This window comes from Linepithema humile, chromosome 2 (assembly GCF_040581485.1).
Source record: "Linepithema humile isolate Giens D197 chromosome 2, Lhum_UNIL_v1.0, whole genome shotgun sequence".
Classification (NCBI taxonomy): Eukaryota; Metazoa; Arthropoda; class Insecta; order Hymenoptera; family Formicidae; genus Linepithema; species Linepithema humile.
Window position 1 is genome coordinate 18,059,800 of NC_090129.1, and position 24,324 is coordinate 18,084,123.

Here is a 24,324-nt window from a genome sequence, read left to right on the forward strand (position 1 = left end):
CCTCGAAGAGGTCTCGCTCGGCCGCAGACAAGAATGACCGTTACAGTTTCCTTAAGAGAAGCCTCAGATGTAGCAATGCTTACGACATCGATGGCCACAGGTACATGTACACGCGGGCCAGAGTCGACCGATCGAAAGACGCGCGCTGCCAAGATCGTCCGGCATTTGAAACGATTTTCGGATTTGGGCCGGACGGGACGCGAATAGCTACTTCATGTAGCATATAGCGAACGCGTCTCTAAACAGCACTGCACTTCGTTATGTATGCGTCCGGATGATTGCAAATCTATTTTTGCTCGGCTTCCTGGAGGAGCGCTCCTGTGTACAATCAATCTGTCTCTCCAAGATATTGACAACGGACATGTACACTTTAAATCTAACAGTAAAGAGTGCCGTGGATGTAAAAGCAGTTTTCGTATAGATATAATTTTCAACCACGCGTGAGTTGTCATTCTTAAAATGTTCTCTGCTTTGATTTTGCTTTCGTCGCTTCTGATTCACGAAACGATAGTGATGTTTCTGCAGTGAGGCAATGCTTTATAAATATTATATGTTTGATAAAGTTTTAAGAATTATCAATATGAAAAGTATGAATGAGATTTCGCTTTATCGTGAACGATCGCAACAGATCTTGTCGCGTCTCGACGTGCTCGGCGACGAGACGACTGCGCTATATCGTGTTATAATGAGCACGTTGTCATCTGGGAACATCGACCTTTACTTTTTGGCATTTCGCTCTCGTGTACTAGGATCATGATTATATTGACCGCTTGCTCATCAGAATAACTTCAGTGCGACAGAGACCTTCTGTCTCATAGATTGTCAGTTGTGTTAACTTTTGCTTATAGATATATAAATCCCACTATTATTTAGTTGACTATTGCAAATTTAAAATATATCTGAAATCTATGTTAGATAACATCTTAAAATTTTTGAATTATTTGAAATACAAAAAAAAACTTTACAGTTCATAAAAATAATATAAATATAAAAATTATAGATAAAAATTAGAAATAATAAGAATTATTTATGAAAAGAGAATAGGTAGAAAAATTTCGACATTAGTAACAAATATGTATAAAACAGAAATAAGAAAGCGAGACAAATCACAGCACGAATGGCAAATGCGAATTCATTACAATATAGTGTTCATTTTCATTGACAACTCGGTTTGCGGTTTTAGACGATGGTCACTTCGGATGACAACGGCATATCGACATGGTATAGTCTTCCATTATCCACTTCGTGCAACAAGGAAGACATATTTCATAAGTCCACCGACACAATCTTGCACCTATTGTTCTTTATTCTTGTGCATTCTCGTCACTGTGTTGCGATAGAGCAGCGCGCGCTCGTCAGGAAGTAGATATATAAAACTTAAGTCCTATCATTCAAGAAAATGATAACTTTGATTCAATTGATTTGTGTGGAACAAAATTGCGATTTTGGGTCTAGTATGATTGAAAACTTGATATAAAATTGTGTTATATTCTTAAATAAAATTATTTTAATAAACAATAAAAGATTTGTAAAATATTATTTTATATCGTTTATAAAATTGTATTTATTAAAATAATAATAGAGCATTTTTTTCTTTTGAAATAAATAAGCAGCGTCCAGGAAAACAGCTTATCTGAAAGTTTCTTTTCTTTAATACTTATATATAATGTTGACTTATGTTAAGTTTTTAACTTCTTACTTCATTGTAGAAGTAAAATAATTGTTTTCATCTTTGTTATCTATTAAGTTTTTTCAATAAATTGGCCATCTTAAATTATTGGATGATATTGTCGAACATCTATCGATAATCTATTCATAAGATGACTTTTTTTTTTATTTTAAAATGATTCAATTCAAAAGTATGAATGGGAAAATAGAAATAATCGTTTCGTAAATTCAGATTTCGGAGGATTCGGATACGTAATTCATTAAGAATAATTCTATGTGAAAAAGAGATATAAATCATTTCAAGTGATGTTTCTCACGTTAATAACATGCCTTTTCTTATACTCAATTATACATGTGTCTTATGCCATTGCGTTGTATTCTTCATCGTCATTGCAATCGACGAAGAAAGACAGTACGAATCATGTAGCGTTCATTGGCGGGTATCGAGCCGTAACGATTCAATGTCGATGAAATCTCACTTCGATTACAGATCAGAACAATGACACGCGCCTTCGCAATCGTGAATCAATCATCGAATTCAATTTCGAATTCGTGAATTATAAATACTCGCAATGTTAATTCCTCTCACATACATAATATTCTTAATGCATTTTTACCATAGAATTATACATTATAAAAGAATTAAAACAACGTTTATAACGTTAATAAAACATGATATTACAAGTGACGAAAGGGAAAACCGGTTCCGAAATCGATCTTTGACAATTCCGGCTGGACATAAAGTGCGGAAAAGTGTTCCAACGAGATAAGCGAGCAAACAGAGAAGGAGAAAGAGCGAAAGACACAGGTCGCGTCAACGGATGGTATTCCCCCGCGCGCGAAAAGTCAACGTTTTTCCGGCGGTCAATACGAGGAAAGCCGAGTGGCGACCGGGTGTCGGAAGGTTAGTAACTTGGTCAACGGTGAACGACCGGGAGTCTGCATCACGCATGCGCCGTTACGCCGCTGACCCAGATGCGCGCAACGTGATTGCCGTTCGGCCGTTCCCGTCGATCCTCGGCGACCCTCGGGGCCCCCTTGCGGTCGCCCCACGGCTGACCCACATCGCCGTTACTACTGCTGGCACTCGCCGCGTGGACGGCGATGCACGCGTGTTTGTTCCTTTGCGCTTCGTGTCGCGCGATCTTCTCCTTCGCCGGCAGCTGTTTTTTTTTTTTTCTATAACACGTTAACCCTTTCGATACAGAGCGTATATTTAAACGCCTTTCTAGTATCTATGATAAAAAAAAAAAATTATTATAAACATTAACTTTACAATATACCTATAATGTCGCTATACAATAGCATAAAACCTGATATTTCAATTCTATCGACTGTCGTTAATACACTAGCATACTGTCGAATTGATTGATCGATTCATTGTAAAAAAAACATATAACTACATTTATATATATAAAAAGAGTTCTTTTACTGTATAGTTAATATATTGCGTTTAATAAAAATCAATTTTATACGATGTGTTAACTCGATAAATATTTAAATTCTAAATGTTAATTTATGTAGAAAATTTTATTGCATTATCACGTACATTATAATACGATAGTATCAATATGTTATATATTATTTTATACGCGGCAATGTACATACTTGTATGAGGAATATTTGTTAAGTGATGGTATTGTTTTGTTACTCTTTTTTTAAAGAATAAACATAAAGACGATCGTTTAATCTTATTTATGATTAAAAATACAGTTAAAATTATCTATATATAAAATTAAGTAAGCTTTTTTAAATATTGGACGTAATTAGAATTTCTTTCTCAATGTGCAAAATTTACTGATAAAGCATATTCCTTCTGTCTTTACTTAAAACTCAATAGTAATATAATTATATATCTTTATAATTACTATTACTATGTATAAATGCATCAGTATTCCTACATATAAATTATAATACGTTAATTTATAAAATATGTCAGTACGTATTCTCGTCGTTTCACGGATTCTGCGTCTCTCTTCGTGTTCTGCACCGCGGAGTTCCCCAAGGCCCGCGGTCTGCGTGACTTCGCGGAGAACTTCGCGTTCTCCGACTTCGATCGGATCGGACCAAACACGATGTGAAAAGCCTTTTTGCGCTTCACCCTTTTGCAACGGTTCCTCTTATACGTGTCAAGGACTCGAATCGTAATCTTCTTACATGTCGCTGCATCCTCGAGTTCATCCGACCGAAAGGATAACTTTTTATTATTTTGACTTACAACTGTTTTATTCCATTGCGCGAGATTGAATATTGCATCGATATAATTGTGCATTCGTAAAGTCGACATATACAAGGTAGCTCAAAAAATCTATGTAATAATAATGAAGCAAAATTTGCCACAGAATTTTAAAGTGGTTTTCCTCAGAAAAATAAATTCTCGAAAACATTGTTTAAACTTAATAAGCTTTCACAGCTTTGAGATTTTTTTTTATCAAACTTTGTAAGCGGATTTTGTTTTTAAACTTATAGCACCCTTATCTTAGTAGTAAAATATGTTACAGGCATAAATATATAGGTTTATTAAGAAATTCTACATAATGAAACGGTAAGAGGACATTAAAATTTTTTGGTTTATTTTGTTATTTAGAATTTTGTTTGTATAACAACACAAGAAATCGACGCGCGAGTTATGCGCGGTGAAATTTAGAAAGCACGCCCGCATCGACGTGCTTGCGACCCACGTGCACTTAATATTGGGCACACAGTCAGGATATTTGAATATATATTACGTGAACATGTGAGCGCGCAGGTGAATTGCCGCGTCAAAGAGCTGTCTGCTCTATTGTCATTTGCAAATCAAATTATAGGGAACAAAATTAGTACTCATGCATAATTTAACCTCATTACTCAAAAGATTAAATTAACAAAAATTGCTGGCTCTGCTTTCAAAAAGATGAAAATTATTTCTCATTGGGTGAACGAGGAAAACCTATCTTTAGAATATCTCGCAGCGCTGTTTTCGCTGGTTGTTTCGTGGTCAATGATCCCTAATGAATCCGCACAAAATTGGGATAAGAGAAAAACAGCAATTTTTTCCCATTCTCGAGTGAAATGTGGCATATAATTTTGTTCAAAATAATATTTTGAAATATCGCACATAAAAGATAATATACGACAATCCAATAATATGTGATAAGTAGTAAATAATCGTTATAATAAACAATTATGACGACAAAAAGATATCATATGACGATCATTTGCTATTTGGGAATATTATGCTAAATTTGTAAGATATATATATATATATATATATAAACTAATTTAATTTAAACAAAAAATGAAAACAAAGTTAAATATAAAATTTTCTGCAACATATAAAGCAATAAAAATGTATTCACAAGATATATTACTGAAAAAACTTGCGATTGAATCATCTCGTAATCTTGAAACAACTGAAGTCACAAGAGCGAGCATCTTAAATCTTCTTGACAAGTCGCAAAAAAAAAATGTCGCCGTTGCTCGACCAAGGATTGCGCAATGCGAAGAGCGCGTTTCGCGCTTCCGTCCCCTCGGAATACGCTTTTCCCTTTTTACACCAGGCCGGATTATAGCTTCTTACTCCACTCGTGTCGCAACGCGACCGCCGCACATCGCGTCGCAGCCTCGAGAAAATGCGACTTTCGGTTCTGCGTGTGCGGAGCGCGCGTTCGCGGAACAGTCTTCGACGATTTCGCATTCGCGCCGTGATCCCGTGCGCAATAACGAGGTACGAGCATAGTCGGGCTATGTCGGTAATAGCTGGCAGCGAGCACTATGGCATACGTATGCGATTTTATTAAGCACGCGATATTCCGGTATTTTCAATGAGTTGCTCCGAGCAAGAGAAGGTCATGATCTAGAAATGTGATAGATCAAAGAGAGAGCGAGCGAGAGAGAAGGGAAAGGGGGGGGGGGGGGCTCAAATGAAAAGCTTTCCTGGCGAAAGAATCCAGTATCACAGCATAAATAGATCCAAGTTTTTTGATAACTGCCACTTAAAAGCCATTAGAGATTTGATTTGATATTAATTCCATTTTGTTAAACTACAGATTTTAGAGACTGACTTCTGAAAGTTACGATATAAAATATTCTTTTTACTTTGTCATATAAAGCTGTTTATTTTTACGATATAAAAAATTAAAATGTCTTTTAATAATTTGTCGGTTTGAAGAGTCCATGTGCACCTTGGATGCATCGTATATTTCTTTTATGTCATAGAGAGAAGCAAATAATAAATATCGGCTTGTCCCGATAAACCGGGTTCTCGACTGGAATCGCTAATGGATCGTCGCCTTCGCCGCGAAACGAAAGGTTCGCGGTGCGCGGGTGAAATGCATGATTGAATATTACGTGGCGGCAATGCAACGCTTCGCCTACATCGCTTCTCACGTACCTACATACCTGCATCCTCCTACGCGCCACTTGCAAGCTCTCACGTTTTACGTCAGTCGCATCGTCCGTCGACCGACTCGGGGAATCCGCACGCAGAAAAACTTCCGGAGTGAATATACGTTTTTTTCACGTTTATTCGGCTTTATTAATAACTTCGGATTAGATCGAAGTGCCCAAAATATTCATTCATTTTTTGTATTATATTTTTACACAATTTCTATGTTTTTACTTCTATATTTATACGTCCAAAAATTCTTAAATATTGAGGATACAAGAAAAATATTCCTGTGTATTCCTGTTTATCCAAAACTGTGTTTATCAAAATGTGTAAAATTGAATTTCAGACCGTGTTAAATTTAAATAATAATTACGTAATGTACAATTCATTGTTTTGTACAATTACTACTGTCAAATCAAAGTTTAATTCCGAGCATATTATTTAACTTATCTTACTTTTGAATTAATTAGTTTATTGAGACAAGACAGCTCCCCGAAAAATTGAAGATAAAACGGATTGAGAAATTTATTGTAATAATGTAATTGTTCATATTAGAGATCGATGATTTTGCGCATGTATATAACCATCAGCAGTCCAATGACAGGGCTATGCATCACGTGTGAACGCGTGGGCGTGCGTGTGTAATCGGTTTTGTAATTGGTCGATCACACGAACGTTTCTGGCAAGCGATTCGACACGCATTACTCCAAACGATCGCTTTCCTCGTTAGGATAATGCTAGATAATATCTAATATTACGTGCGATACAAATGAATATTGTAAAACATTGTAAATGTTTAATTTGCCAGAAATTGACGCGCTACAACGCGTATATTCTTAAAACCAATGAACATGATAAAATATCGCTACCGTGAAGAAAAGACCATGAAAGTTCGAATCAAATTTATAGCTGCGCGGATGGCGAACAAGTTAAACTTAAACTAGACAATATTTCACAGCAATGGATTGAAATTAAGCAATATTTTATGCGATGGAAAGGATAAAAGGAAATAATTGATAAGGTTACATTAATAATTAAAATAAAATTCGCAAGAGTGAAAATGTATCGTCCCTCATTTATGCAAACTTTCATGAACATGCATATCAGTTTTGCGATGTTATATCACTGTAAAGATTTTACCACGTTTCAGAATTTAATATGCTCGGAATCCGAGCCGCCCTGACAAGACAATGTATGTTAAATGTGAAAATGCTGAGAGTAAACTCATTCGAAAATGGTACATCGTCGTTTTCATAGAAATGTACCATATATGAAATCGATCAAAACGCAGGATCGATAAGATGTACGCGAATAAACGCTTTAATATTGGTAGACGCCCTCGTTACCCGTAGAATGTAGGTTAACCACGAAGTTAAAAGCAGAGTACGGTATTTTATATTCCGAAGAGCTGCGCTAACTTTTTAATATTATACCCTAGAATGCCGTAGAACTCGTGTTACGCGATGTTCATTTCTGTTTAATAACATGATAACAGTTCCCGTTTTCTTTTAATGAGATGTATGATATTATATCATCAAAGATGCAAGTTAGACTTTTTGTTTATGACAGTAATAGTGAGATAAAAGAACATTTCTTTCGTAAGCATCTCTTTTTATACGATAATCAATATACAAATATGAATATCAACACATCGCAGAACGCGTCAAAATTTAACTAAGCATCATATATGTTGTATTGTATATATACAATTTATTTTCGCATCTGGAACTCATCAATCTCGTTGTAAATAGTATAAGATCCGTTAACACGTGCAAACATAAAAATAAATGTGAGCTTTCCAATTCTCTTAAGAAAGATGTTGTTTCTGAACAAAAATAATTTACTCTAATGCAAAGTAGTAAACTTGCAATATGTGCAGACATTAAACATGAACTTTTTAGTAATCTGTTATTTCAGTTGAGAATAAAAATATTTTTCATACATACATACATACATATATATATATAATTTTTTTTTTACTTTTATTTTAAAAAGTAAAGCATCTAACAAATTGCAAAGATATATGCAAAGATGTAGCAAACATATATAGTAAGAATGATCAATAACGTTAAAATATTTGTTAAGAAACGATTCTTATGAAAGAAATATTTTCAATGATTTTTTGACGAAAAGTTTTTTTCTAGAATACAGAAACGTCTTATCACTTGGAAATATAAGATCTCAAGTCCTGAGTTCTTGAATTTATAAAAACTCAATCTTTTTAAAACACGCAATAATTAATGTTCAAAATATGCATTAAATCATGGAAAAGAGTGTGCCAGTTAAACTCTAATTTAACAAATTTTATTTCAATAATGTTAATTAGTATTCAATCACATCTCATTTTCATAAAATTTTACTGAATAATACTTATAAACAAATTAAAAAATGCATCTATAATAGCATAGAGCATAAGCATAAGTATGCCAAAAATATTCCTCGCACACATGTATAAATAATGATATATAGTATTTCCTAAATCAAGATCAAAAGTCATATAGATAATTATAGCAGAATGATTCACGCATATATCGAAATATGAAACCCGAGTGTCGCGAGAAAGTCGGTGTCGCGATTTCCATTGTCAGGTGGAGCGATGCACCTTTTCGGCAATCGCATCGTGGGGCGTCGTCGGCCGTTTTCACATCGCGAAGGAGAGGCCGAAAGTCGGAGAAAAGTCGATGACGATGATGACGCCGCGTGTGCGTAGCATGTGCGAGCGTGTGAGGCGCGCGCGAGTCAGCGCGTGAGGGAAAAGACAGGCGGAAAGTGGGACGGAGGACGACGAGTGCGGCACGGCGAGGGGAGCTGCAGCGTGCGCGCATCGGCGCGCACTGCACAGTGCATGCACCTCCGAGAGGTGTGGGTGAGACGCGCGTGTGTGTTGGCGTGAGCGTGTAACTGGGTCGCGGGTTCGACAACTTCAGCCAAGGCTGCTCGTACAGTGGTTCTCGATCCTCTTCTCTTCGCAACAGCGTTCGATTTTGTATCGAGCCGCCGGCGACCGGGCTGTAATACGGCGAAAGCCGTGATATTATTGTTACTGCGGCGTGTTGCTTTTTTTTTGTTGCTATTGTTTGCGCGGTCTTGCTGAAACTTATATCCAATGAAATAAAATGTAAAGTATATATTTTATCGCAATATATGTTGCAATAATTTTATATTGCTTTTTATCAGAATAGTATTATAAATGAAATATATGCTATAGAATAAAGGACAGTATTGCAATATTGCAATTGTAAATTAATGTAACAAAGCTTTAGGAAGTATAAAAAAATTATATTAAATAAAATATGAAATATAAAATCATTGCAAATAAAATACAAGATGATATAAAATACAAAATAATTGATATTAAATAAAATTTGCAAAATATGGGGGTTTTGTAATTTTAACATACAGTTAAATAATATATATATCATTTTCGATGTATAAGAGGTCAAAGCAACTATTAATATGATTCTACATCGAATAACGATGCTTATTTATTTATTTAAAATGTCAAAAAGGAGCACCATATGCACATTGTAAAAAAAGACAAGCAATTAATACTATATAAGAAAAATATGTTAAATATTTCGATACTAGTCTGTTTAAATTCTCTTCAATTAAGAGTTAATCTTAAGTGTCCCAGATCTTATGTATCAATCTTATGCTAATTTGATTGTAAAATGTCATCGTTTGAATATTAAATTCCGCATAAAATTAAACATTCTCTGATTTTATTCGCGCGCGGATCGGCGAAAGAAGTTACGAGTTGCGTTAGATATTGCGGGATATTCTTGCGCGCGTAGCCGAAGGCGAAAATGGCAGGTGTCATTGTAGGATAGCGATGGAATATGTGCATGTATATGTTACGCTACACTATGTATTCTCCATTTGATTGCTGTGTCTTTCCTGTGTCTATCAAAGAGGAATTATTCTTCTAATTGACCTTTAGCACGAGCAGATTTTTATTTCAACATATTGCGGTCTCCTTTATTTTTTTACACATGAAGAAAAGCGATATAAAAGTGTCACAAGACACTTATTACGAAAGAACTTTTTGCAAAAATTATCTCCTCTCTCTTTTACTTATGCAGACGTATGTACGATATTCTGAACTGTTATACGTCATTGGCCATAGATACTAAAAAAATGAAGATCTCAATTACCAAGGCATTTGAAAACAATCGATTCCATTCTATAACTTTCAAACAGAAGGCAGAAAATGTTGAATGTGCATATATAGGATATTCGTTCTTTCACCTCCGAGTTATAGAACGACATCGCGTTCTCGTTTCACGGTATTGATCTAATGTTGACTATTAAAAAACTGTAACACGATCGAGGATCTTAAACTGTATTGTTATTTCAATTGTTTAGGCTTTATTTTGACAGGTTAAATTTTCTTCAAAGCAGAAACAGTTTCAGATTAAAGAATTTGTAAAAAAGCCTCCTCTTTTTTTTTTTTTTTTTTTTTTTTTTTTAAATTGATTGAATGTCAAAATGATCATAAATGTAAATGTATGTAAATACAAAATGTAGTAGATATTTCATTTAGTAACTAATTATTTTCATTAATCATAAAGTAGAATGTTAACTCGTAAGATTCATTACTAAATTCCGTTTTCACACTAATTTGTATTGACACCGTGATGTAATATTAGTAAACACAGTGATGTAATATTACTTGAGAATGGATTTTTATCTTTCGATAGAGATCAATAGACCGCTAAGTGACGCTCTCACTGATCGCTATAATAATTGATAGAAATTTAATACCGATAACAATGTAATAAGGATCGCGAATTCTTTTTTTTTTTTCATCTTTTTTGTATCGTTTAAAGTCTTCTCGCTACGCAACACCTTTGCTACGGCTTCGATAAAAAAGTCAGTCACGTTGTGTAGTTTGTACGTAAATAAGCACCGGGACGAGATCCGACTATCATATTTACGCAGGACGCGATTACATAAACCCTCTTTCTCTTGATCCCCTCTCTTATTCACTCGTTCTTGCCTTCTTCTTCTTTTTATAATTTATTTTCATTAATTAAATAAAACAAATTACTTTTTCAGCATCTTTCCTTTGCATTTATTGTACGTTTAATATTTTATCTTTCTTTTCTTACATTTCAGATTTCATCCCTGCCTTAATGTTCGTTTTATCGTGGAAAATTTATATCGATTACTTTTATTATCCTTTCTACATAATTTTCTTTTTAAAAAGTTTTTAGTCTTTCAATGTGAAGCGCCTAAGATAAACACCATCCCATTTTGTTCTATTCTACTTTCTCTCTCTTTCTCTTTTTTTTCTGTGGCGCGTGCGACGCGCAGGTACGCAGGGAGGAAAATACGAAGTTGGTGTGCTCGAGCGCGAAATCGCAACGACAATGCGCCGCGACGCGGACGTCGAGTAAATACGACGCTCCCCGGAATCGATTTCTCCACCCTTCACAACCCCCGTTCCGCGCCGTTCCCTCCGCGCTTCCGTTACAAGCATGCATCATCCATCGTACAGCTGAAAGCGCAACCCACCCCCACCCCTGCGAGCTTTTGCTGCGGTGAAAAGTGCGTGTTAACGATTTGGAACTGAACCCCCGCTAAACAAAGTTATATCTTTTATGAAAGAGAATACAGATTCCATTCATTAGAAATGAATTGGAAATTGATATATAGCGCTCTATCTCATTTGATCGATTTTTATTATATTTCGAACGTCGCGATGAACAATGGAAATACAATTTGTTGATAACATAGGTATATATATGTATGTTTGTATATAGAAATTGCCTAACAGAGTTTTTTTCCACTCAATTATACAAAAATGTCACAAAATGTATTCCTTTAAGTATCGTAACGTCTAATTTCAAATTAAAATCTTTATTGTATTAAAGTTGTATTAAAGTTATTGTATTAAAGTTATTTTTATGGAATTAGAAAATTATATAAATTTACAAATTGATTTACTTTGTTATTGTGTCCGATTAAATAATATTCTAGAAATAGAGCAAATTTTATCCATTCAGAATTTTATTCCAGAATTTCTATAGCCGCGTAAATTGGTGAAATCGATCGATTTCTCAATCTTATGGGGGTATTTAAAGCTCTGCCCTGCCCTGCTCCGCTTCCGTTTTCTCTGCCACCCCTTGTAGTCTCGCCGGTAACCCTCTCTGCGAATACGACTGTGCCTCCCTCTTCGTACAATGTGTTACGTAAGATTTACATCAAACTTTAACGGCATTTTCTCCGATGGATTTCAAGACGATGTTTCCCCAGCGAAAGTTTGTGTCAACGTTATCTTTTCTTGTAAACATTGTGATAAGTTCGTTTAATAAGTCTCAAGCGTCGCAGTATAGAGAAGATTAAAAACTTTTGATCTTTGGAAATTAACCAAATATTTTCTTTCTTATAAATTTTTTCAAATATATTAATTCAATTATTTAAATTTAATATTTTCTGACAGGAAAAATTGTAATAAAAAATATTTTGAATTTTGCACACGTTATTTATGCAAGTGAGATCTTTTTCTCTGTATAATTACAAGAAAATTAACTTAAAATTCTTTTCCACAGTCCAGATTATTATATAATAATTTTTGTTATTTACAAGACATTCATAATATTTAATATATTCCTTCTACTGTTATTCAACATTTGTTTTATACTTGCAGGACGAGATGCCGAAGAAAAAGTCATGCATGCAAGGTAAACGCATTTTCTACAGTGCAAAGTTTTCCGATGATGGAGATAAATCGATGATCAGTTGCAAGGACGTTGCTAACGAGCCTAATGATACAACGCTCGTACAGGTATGTCCGAACAGATAGGTCTAAATCGGTAACGATGCCGAGCCAAGATGCTCGCAATGTTGTCCTACATCCGATCGCATCGTTGAAACCGCGCAATCGATCCATGATCTTCTCTTTTCTGCACTCCCCTTTCTCGCCCTTAATCAATACCAAGAGAACCTTATTTACGAAAGCATTCGTTAGCGGAATGACTTCAAAGCGAGCGTGATGATTTGATGAATTTTGTATCATTGCCTGGATATCGTAGATTTTTCGATTCCTTTTAACGAATATCGTTTATTTTTCTAAGTATGTTGCATAATTCGTTAATATTTCAATGAGCAACGAATAAAATAATATAACAATAATAATATGATACTTATTGGAGAAATTGCCGTCAGGATATAATCTCAGGTTTTACACCTCCTACTAATCATGTGAGAATTATGTGACATAAGCGTAAAAGTGTCAACCGAAAGCTCTCTCGCGATATCGGGATATCCCGCTTTAAGGAGCTTTGCGTTCACTCCCAAGGCGCATGCACGTCGCTTCGTAAGTTCCTTCTTGAGGATCTCGAGACTCCTCGACGCATTATGTCAGTGATTCCCCACATTTTCAACGCACGAAAGCACAGAAGTAAAAACCTACATTGAACTCGTTCAAGAGTCTCGCAAAACATTTACTGACATTTATTTCCAAATCATATCCCGCGATTTGCAAGTTTACATTTTGCTTATTACAATTTCGCCAGAACATTTTGCATTCTTTGCGATTCCTATTTTAAAAGGCTAATTGAATATAATATAAAGATTCTTCAATTATAAGTTTATCGAAACAATTGGCTATATCTTCGTACATTTTTTATTGTGCTTATTATATAAATTATATATGAAGAAACAATTTTGAAAAAGGGCACACGTATAATAAGAATATGGGTCAAAATGTTTTCTAACAGAAAATCAATTCGACATTAATAATGTAAAATATTCCTACTTAGTATTTAATGCAATGTTAATGAAAGCTAATGCAATTTTGAGATAGTGTAACCTATATTTATTTCCTTTTTGAATAACTCGTAAAAATTGCAATGATAATTTGCTCTTAAGATGTATTAATATCTATAATCGATGTAATTTAAATAAATGACATGCATTATCCATTTTTGGAGCGTAGAAATGAAGAAAAATCAAATTTATATGAAATATTTTCAAAGGGAGTTTTTCTTGTAAATTTACAGTTTCTATAAATGGAAGCAGTATTTTATGGATGCGAACACATCCAAGCACTAACGCACAAGAAGAGCTGAATTAAAAATCGGCAGCGTTCTTTCTCGTCGCCTTTATCGTTTTCACCGTATTTACGAAAAGCCGGTGCTATTCACGAGCTGAAGATTCTTGCACTCCATTAACACAGAGCGCTTGCATCGACGAGCCGGAAAGCCTCGTCTCTCTCGTCACAGCGCGAGTGGGAGATATTACAAAACGGCAGTAGAGCATTGTTTTACATCTCCTCCCCGTCCCTCCCGTCCCTCGCTTTCCTCTTTACCCCACCTTTCATCTCTCGGCGGAGAGAAACGCTCGCGCTTTCGGACGATGCGGAAACGATGCACGTGCGAGCGTATCGACGTTTCGCCGTCGCCGATGACGGCGGCGGCGGCGGCGGCGTCGGCGGCAGCGGTGGTGGCGGCGGCAGCGGTGGCGGCGGCGGCGGCAGCGGCGTCGTCGTCGTTGTCGACGTCGACACGACGAGAAGCGCCCGTCGGTTGCACGGCCGCGCAACTATCGATCTGGGAACCCACGCTTCCGTTCCTCCTCCGTCCTCCGTCGCCGCTGCCTCCAACGCCGCCACCACCGCCGCCACCACCACCACCGACCTCCCGTAACTGCAGCCGCAGCTGCAGTAGCAGCGACGGTGACGATTATGTCGACGATTTCACGAGCAATCGTTCCGTTTTTTTTTTGTTTATGGTACGCGTATTATTTTAAGCGCGTTTCTCGCTTCTGTTTATATTTTGTCAATTGTATTATTTCAACTAAAATCGCACAACTTTGCATGTAGGTTTTTTTTTCAATTCGCAGTCAGTTGAAGGGAACTGCGGAAACAGTTTCGTGGATTTCGTGTTATAAGCGTAAATAAAAAAAAACGCCTTCCGTGAACCAAGTGCTACTCGTTTTTTTATTTCCAGCTTTAAAAAGATCATTGACGCGAGACTGTATCTCTTAGTGTAGAGTTATAGATTACTCAGCTGTTTTATTTCCATCTCCCACTACTTTTCGGTATAATTATCTCAATAACGATTATTTATATCATTTGTTTGCAATTACACAAGTATGGTTAAATCCTTCGAATTTATCAATAGTTTTTTAATGACGCTTTCATGTGAGCGTTAACTTTCGTAAACGCGTCGTAACTTTTAATTGACCGTTTCTTAATTTCACCAGCAAGTGATGATGTAGAATAAATACACTTTACTTCTTCGATCAATAATGAAAGGAAAGAAGAAAGCTGAACAGATTTGTTGTATAAATAAGTTATTTGTTATTGATAATATCGATCGAATACTAAATGTAATGATAATTTATTCTCAGAATTGCATTATATTTTATAAATTATTCAAAAATAAGGTTTCCCAAAATAGGAACCAAAAGGTAAAAAATCTGAGAAAAACAATCGCATATAAAATTAAATTAAATTATCGCTTAATTGTTAAATTAAATAAAAATAAATAAATATATTATATATATATATATAATGTATTTATTTATTTTTATTTAATTTAACAATTAAGCGATAATTTAATTTAATTTTATATGTATATTTTATATATATATGTACACGTAACGAACAGTGAGAAAATCATTTATCGTAGGATTTCGCCATAAAGTCACAACGAATAGTACAACGAGAACGATTGTACTTTGGCGCGACGGTACATTAAATAAATTCTGCTATGCCGTTCCACGAATAAATTACTCCGCGATATTTTATTAGCAGAGCGGCGTACAATTTCAACCGATAATAGCGAACGACGTCGCTCCTCCCGCCGCCGATTGACTTTTGCATCGTGGACGAATTATCACCGCGGAATTGTGAGATAAAACGAGTAAGCAGTCGAGTACTCGCGACGCAAGATAGTTGCTGCTGTAAACAACTTCCAACTGAAGAATGCATTCTATACTTTTTCGTCATCAATAATACCGCTGTATCCCTTTCGCCTATTTCATAACGCATGTTTATTCGCGCCTTCGTATTATCTCTGTTCGTACTGCGCTCTGATGGGGAAATTAACTGACTAGTGATTTGTTTACGTATAAGTGAATTAATTAACATACGCGCGTGCATTTGTCAATTTGCCGGAGTGTAATTATTGGGTCAAGGATAAATTAAACCTTCAGATAAATGGAGCAATACAATGCGTTACCAATAATGAAGTTATCAACCGTCATCTTTGATTTTATCATGTTCATTTATTCATAAATTTGTAATAATTCTATTGTTTTAGGAAATTATTGTCCCACTTGATTTCAATTCACCTGAATTTATATTTTTCTTAAACAATTTCCATACACACAAATTGATCAAAGAATATATATATAGCTTTGAGCATTCTATATACAGGCGGACTGTTACTCTCTCATTTGTATCTCTTATTTTTCAATTGGGTTTATTTTTTTTTGCACGTATAAAATTGCAATTTATTACCAGTTATATAAATATCGTGCTTACAACTCTCAAAAGTTTTGTCCCCGATTTCACGTGAAATTCCCTATCAATCTGTTCATCTAACTATTTGCGAACGATGGTGTCACATCGAAATTCCCCGCAACGCGAAAGAGAAAAGTTGGAGGACGCTCTCCCCATTTCGGCGACGTCAATTGAGCGACGTAACGTGACGCGAGATATTGACGACAACAACGACAACTTTCGATCGATTTTGTCGTCAGACATCCGCTAAGCGGTCAAGATATTTTTTCGCAAGTGAAAGTTGCGACCACGTGAGATACGCTCGTATGGTGAACGGTGGCGCGTTTTCGGAGCAGACGGACCGGTTCGAAGGTTCTTCGTTGCGAAATCGATGCACGTCGTCGTCGTCGTCGTCGTCGTTTCGCCGCGATCGCTCATTTCATCGTTTCAACCACAAACTTAAATAAATATCAAAATATTCGAAAGAAAGGGTATTTTTCTCAAATATCTAAATCAATTTAGATCGGCCGTCAATAACGTAACAATTTTTCCTATTTAATTGGAATATTATCGGAGAATATCTAAAATTAGTGATACATATTATGATTATAATATATTTGTCACCGTTTTTACGTGTATAATGTTATGTAAATACATATTATAAATTTGCATTGAATGTAAGATTTTCAATCGTTGATGTTCTGCGATGTTTAATTGCGTCCAATAATTAATTAACAGAAAATTAGAATATGATAATTTAACTGTAAATAATATTATGTCTTATTGTTAAATTAAAATTTAAGATTTAAATTATTAGAGATACGCATAATTAGTGTTGCTATTTCTTGTGAAAACTTTTACTTAATCATTGTTGCACTTTACGATCGATACCGATTAAGGAAGAATTAATTCATTGATTGACGTAATACTTCTTATTAAGTTACATTTAAGTATCGGGAATAATTGATTTATTATCTCGTATTGAAGGTTTCCACGCGACACGATTGTAGCTTCTCACGCAATGTGATCAAAAACTTCCTACATACTGCAATTGGAGTCGATTAATAAAATTGATGTGTTATTTATTACGTGTGATCTTAGCCTTTTTCATATTACAATTAAGTTTTTAATTAGTATGTAAGGAATATTAGATGTATATACGCGATTGATTTTCTATACTTTGTAATGGATTATAAATAGTCTTTAAAAATGGCATGAAACATTATAAATAACTTTCCATTAAAAGTTATAAAAAGCTTTTATTTCCTAGCAAATTATTCACAAAGTATCTTAAGTTGTCTACACTTCCTATTAATTTTGATCGATTCAAATCATATTATTTTTAAAATATTCTCTTCAGGTATATATTTTATTGCAACATTTAATAGCAAATCGGTTGTTCAACACAATCATGGACGAAAATCTAGACATAGAAATTGAATTCATATAAACATTAAAATTTTTGTCTACAATTAATCATTGTACACGTAATCATTATTAAAAATATATACAATGTAAAATATAAATATATGCTCTCTTATTATAGATATTTGTTTATAGATCAGATCGCTTTCTTGTATTAATTATTCTCAATATAATTTCCGTTATGAGACATTATGTTAAAAAGATTGTGAAATCGATGCATCACTAACGTCCGTTTGATTTATGCACCTACCTATTATTATCTTATATATGTGTGTGTGTGTGTGTGTATATATATATATATATATATATATATATATATATATATATATATATATATATATAATATTACGGTACACGAATGGTTTTTTCGGGAATCTGAATCGAAACAAAAACTAGGTTAACTTAATTAATATCAAAACGAGGTTATGCTAATATTATCCAATGAAATACTCGTAAAAACAGTGATCCGCATTTTCGCATAATTATCATCTTTTCAATATTATTCCATTTTGCTTAAATAGCGTTAAATTGGATTATTTAGTATTATTATTATTGTCTAGAAAACATTTTCTATTTCTATTTTTATATACATATTAATTGCGATTTTCAATCAAATAAACCTTACAAATGTAATACAAGAATATTCTGTTGCAAATAATAATTGACTGATAAGAAATTAGCAGAAATAAATAAAAAATTTAATATTTCAGATATTGAGACACGTATTCTTTTGTAAACTATAATTCATTAAAAAAAGTAATTATTAAAAAAATTATATCTCTAACAAAATTTGATAATTTAATAATTTGAATTTGTAAAAATTTTGTTCTTATTTTTCTTTCTGAAATTTGCAATTTCTGAGAAAATGCGATATCTTTTTAGCATATTTTAAGTAAACGTTTCTTTGAAAAAAACAGCATTTCGAGAGAATAAATAAAAAAAAAATGTTTACCATATATATCGTATTCGTGTACATTAAACATTATTAATTTAATTAATATAAAAAAAAATAATTTCAAAAAAAGAAGGAGAGAAAGTGAACTTGTTATCAAGGTGTTCAAACACATTTAGACGTAAGTTTATGATATCGCGCCTCGCGGTCGTCTCGAATACGAATACTCGATCGAAACGCACGATGCCGAGCAAATTATGCAAAGCGAAAGTACCCACGTAAGAATGAGTTGCGCAAAACCCTGTAAGAAGAACGCCCGTGTGAGGCCGGTTGGCAATATCGCACTATCTCGGCGAAGAGCCGCGAGGACGCGGGAGCGAGTCTCTTGTCGGCGGATTTGTGCTGCCGACGCAAATAAATTTGTCCTAGGATTTGTCATTCTTCACGTTTCCTGTCATCCTTGCAGGAAAAGACTCAAGCAAAGAAAATAAAAATAATTTCTACATTCTCTTAGAGTAATGGAAAATAATATAATTCTATTAATATTAAATTATGAAAATTAAGAGTGCATTCTTTTACTGTCACAAACAAACTGCAATAATTTTTGTCATTATAAATATAAGTTTAACTCTTCCAATTTATATCGTTATATAGTTGTTATTAATTTATTCTGTTATCTTTATGTTATATCAGCTAATATATTATGCAAAGAATATGTATATGTATTTTGATTTATTTATACCATTCAGTTAAATAAATAATGCTTATATATTTCGCATAAATTTCATTTTTACATTTGTAACTCTTAAATCATTCTTGTTAAAGAAACACTACTTTATGTATTATTATTAATTAATTACAATCCGTACATTGATTCTATAATTAATCATATTAAGTATATTAATTACATTTGCAACGCGCATATATCATTCGCGTTATCAATATATATTATTATATATCCGTCCATTTTTACTTTTATATGTTTTAGCGAATATATTTGCAAGAATTAATATTTTGAGCATTTTTTGTCTTCTATCACCGTTTTCACGCCAGACAGATTTACTTTATATTTTAGAGTTAAGTAATAAAAGAAAACGTGTGTGATTGCTGCGTGAGGTATATATACGCTTCGATTCTAATCGAACCGATCGTTAATATTACGTTAGCATACGTATCGAACGTCGATCATGATAGAGACGACGGCCGTGCATCGATTTCATAACGGATATACCTTTGAACCGAGCAATTGCACTTATACAGACGGTTGCACCAGCGATAGTAAATACGTTGTATTTTTAACACTTTGAATTGCTTATCCATTTTTATGCTAATCTGATAAAATGTTTTTGGAAAAAATATTATACGTGGAAAATAAACTTCATTGTTATTAAACATGCGCGCGTTGTGTCAGATTGCAAATCAGTATGCTAATCGTTTAATGACAAATAATTTTTAATATTATGTGTTGTGTGGATAGATTCTAAAAACATAAGCAAACGATCCGAGCACAAATGAATATGCCAAAGCGACATGTAACGAGAGATTTATTACAATGTTTGAGACATACGTGATTAATAGGATTTTATAATTCACGTTGAATCTCGCGATCGGACATCTCGTTCTATTTCGTCATGTAGATGATATATGAAAGGGTTAAAAGTTGAGTATTTGAATAGTCGATATGTTCGTCCTTACTTCGATGAAAATTCAAGTATTCGAGAGAGTATTCGACAGTACGGATTAAAATATTATTTTGCATAAATTTCCGTAATTGTTTTAGTTTATCCAATTCTTTCTAAAATTAGATGCAAAAAATCTGTCAAGATTAATAAATAAATTGTAACTTTCGGTTGTGCAGACAGTTTGAGTTAGATAATTCAAAACCGTTATCTCGCTCAAATAATCTTATTTATAACGTAGGTGAAAAAAAAATTACGTTAACCCAGTTTTGCGTTTAGTTTTTTCACATCGGTGCAAATCGAATGGGTTTGAATATCTTTCATGTTAGAACCCATTCAGTTTCGTATATCGCAGCCCCGTAAAACTTGGCAGTCGAGTCCTTTACCTTTTATGCTCCCTGACGAGGTGTGCGGAGTCTGCGGCGCGTGCGAGGTCAACGGCAACGGCGAGCCCGAGGAAGTCGCGGAGTGTTCCAGCTTGGAACTCACCGCGCTCCACATCTCGAACATATTGAACGCCGTGGTGACGGTATTGGCCGACGTCTGTCAGGCTTGTGCCCTGCTGAACCTCCGGGCGCCCTTCACCGGCCCGTCGTAACATCCGCGGTCGCGTAACCGCGTTAACCCCGAAAGTTCTCCCTCGTTCTTCGGGACCTTTGCACCACAACTGCTCTTTGGCGAGTGAACTGGAGAGTCTACCGACACCACGATGCGACACTCGCGATTAGTTCGGCGGTTTACCGGTTAAAAAGTTCGCACTTTATCATCTGTCCTTCTTGTTTCTTCTTCTTCTTCTTCCTCTTCGTCTTCCACCCCTTCTTTCTCCGCCTCCACTTTGCCACCCCAACGACAATGCAACGTGGCACGATTTATCGCGTACTATCACTCACCCTGTCGATCGATGTCGTCGATCGATGTCGTCGATCGTCGTCGTCATTGGCTTAATAGCCGCATCGATAGCGCTCACTCTAGTCGTCCCGAAGTCGCGGCGAGACGAGTTACTCGTCGTGGTCGTTAATGCGATCGTGGCGTTCGCTTCGTTTGTCGTTATCGCGGTCGTTGGCGTGTTTTTCGTAGCCGTTGTCCGCGTAGCCGTAGTTGTTGTCGTCGCGCAGGCACCCAACGAAGTGACATGGCTTTCTCGAATTTTCCTTTTCGCTTTCGATCTGGAAGCAAGTTGCCAATGCGCCGATCGCGCAAGAGATGTCTTATATATGACGCTTGTTATCTTATTTTTTTACGTTTTTCAAGGGAACAATTTTGCTGCTAGATCTAAACAAATTGTCTAAACAAAAATTATAATAAATTCTTTATCACATTGTCACAAATTCGGATGAAAAATTTATTTGCTTGTCAGAAAATTTCGAATATTTTAATACATTGTAGATAAAACTTTCATTTTAAATAAAAACTTTCTATTCTCGTTTTTATAATATTTTATAATATGATACTTTTTTATATTATTTTAATTTCAATTTAATTTAATTTATTCTTTTATTTCTTTCTAAAATATCTATATGCAGTCGGATTAATTCGATTTAATTAAATAAAACTCTATTGCAAATATACATTTTCGTTTAACGCAATCATTATATATTTTCTTGGTTTGAAAATGTGACAAAGGGAGGAAAGGGTATCAAACATCAAATATAAAGTTAACTCATGTTCGATTAGCGATTACAACTTTCATCGGATCGTTTTGTGCTATCTCATTTCGGAGGCAAATATTAGAATTTTACCAGACAGCGAACTGTGATTCATAGAATTAACGATTAAAAAAAATACTTGTAACACATTATGAGAAAATTACGACGAATTAGAGATTAGTAAAAATAACAAATCGATTCATAGAAACACCTACGCAGAGTTTAAATTGTGAGACATTTATGTAATCCTTTCGAAAGTTCCCGGGTTGACTTTCTAAAATAGGAGAGGAACGAAAACAGTTCTTATATGTTCCTGTGATACATATTATAAAAACTAGATCAAATTTAACAACAGAACAAATGTAGCGTAAAAGATAAATATAGTTAAAGAGGTAAATTAAATAGGTTCAAGATAAATTTAATCAATTTGTAGTTCTATTCTCTGCAACACACGCACTATCACTTCAAAATCTTGAGGATATTTTATAATTAACTTTTTAATTTTTATAAATTTTACGAAATTAATGAAATCTATATTACAATGCGTTCGAGAATTAAAGATCGGAAGACTTTGATTACGCAAATCGTAATGGGTGGTTGTAGTTTTAAAGCAAAACCGGCTTTAATAGAATCATTCAAGATCGATAAAAATAATAAATATTTAAAATATAAAATTTAAATAAGACCCCTGACGATACGTCATCAATTGTGCGATTGATTTTTGACTAATGCGAAAAAACGGTCGACTCTTGGCGCATCGATCCTGCATTTCCATGCACCACGATGGTTCCCCTTTAATCCCAACCGCGTTGCAAGCAGCGGAGAGCTCACGTCGAGGGGAACCGCGCTTCGCTATCGAGCGAAGCTCGGCGACCACCGATCGAGCTTGCGAGCCTGTTTCACAACGTCGACTACCCACTGAGGTATCTCAAAAAAAGGTGATTCAGTTACTCAAAAAGATTGGAACAATGAAAATCAAGGCCCAATTTTATTTAATGATTTCTACAATTTTCCTGCAATTTGTCGAATTTTGTTGAATATGCCTTATATGGATCTTTAATGGTAGAAAAAGTATATCAGTTACACTTTGAATTTCATATTTTTAGTTTTGATGGTAAATAATGGGTTAAGCAATTTTATAAAGATTAATAGTTTAAAGATTTAAAAAATAAGTATGCCGGAATTAAAGATCTAAATTAGAATCCGGAGATCTAGAGAGCGCTTATAAATCTAAAGACACGTTAACATTATTATAATTTTGGGAAAAAAGAAATTTTTGACTTATAATCGCTTGGGAAACGCTGCTCTCGCGAATACTGAAATTACCGTTATATATGAACGCGATGTCTGAGAATCACAATGGAAGGAGAAAATTGCAAGAGAAAAGGAAGGAAGGCGGAAAGTATGATATAGAAAGAAAGAGGGAGAGGGCTGGCGGTACCGTACGTACGGTTTACGTTCCCACTAGCCTACTGACTCGATGCTCCCTCTCAAGCTCTATCCTCTTCACTCTATCTCTCTCTCTCTCACTTTAACACGGCGTCTAGCGCATCCCCTTAATGAGCAAAAAATTGCGTTGTCCAATTTATCGCAACAAGACAATCGTGTGCAAAATGTTCTTAAATCAATTAAACTCTTTATGTTTATAATTTTATTATAATGAAATGGAGTTGTTAAGAATGATGAGCTTTACAATTAACCTTTATTTCAATAAAATTTTTAATTATCACGATTAAATTTTGATTGTGTGAAACGGTCGCGGTTGAATAAGTTTTGATTTCAGTCATAAATGCTATAACATTTTAAATTAGAAAGCAATTTAATCGTTTTTTTATTTATCCACGTAATATGTAAAAAGAGACGTAACCATAAATAAATTTAAAAATAAAATAGATAGGTAAAAAAATATAAAAATATAAAATATAAAGAGTTAACAAATTAAATTAAATGCTCTCTCTGATGTTTAGCAGAGCATTTTTATTATTATTGTGAGCAATATTAATGTTATAAAAGTGTAATTAACTTTTTCATATTTCAGTTACATTTCTTTCAAATAATACGCAAAGTTAAATATTAACAATATTTTAAGTGCTTAATATAATGAAAAAGCAAAATAAATTTCGGGACTGTATTTTATTCATTCAAATCGTCGCATGTGTTAGTAGTAAAATCAGGTGCAGTAAGTTTCAAAT

At 34.4% G+C, this 24,324-nt stretch overlaps 1 protein-coding gene across 7 annotated transcripts in view; it reads right to left on the minus strand.

Annotated features, from left to right (window-relative positions):
* Positions 1-24,324, minus strand: part of Hr3 (Hormone receptor 3) — a 116,183-nt gene that overhangs the window by 35,038 nt on the left and 56,821 nt on the right. Inside the window, exon 2 of one of the 7 annotated variants that reach the window (XM_067349580.1) lies at positions 20,873-21,652. The exons of the other annotated variants lie outside the window; for them this stretch is intronic. Coding sequence (XP_067205681.1) covers positions 20,873-20,996 — 124 coding nt within the window. The 5' untranslated portion in view covers positions 20,997-21,652. The remainder of the gene's footprint in view (positions 1-20,872; positions 21,653-24,324) is intronic. 7 annotated transcript variants of the gene reach the window in all.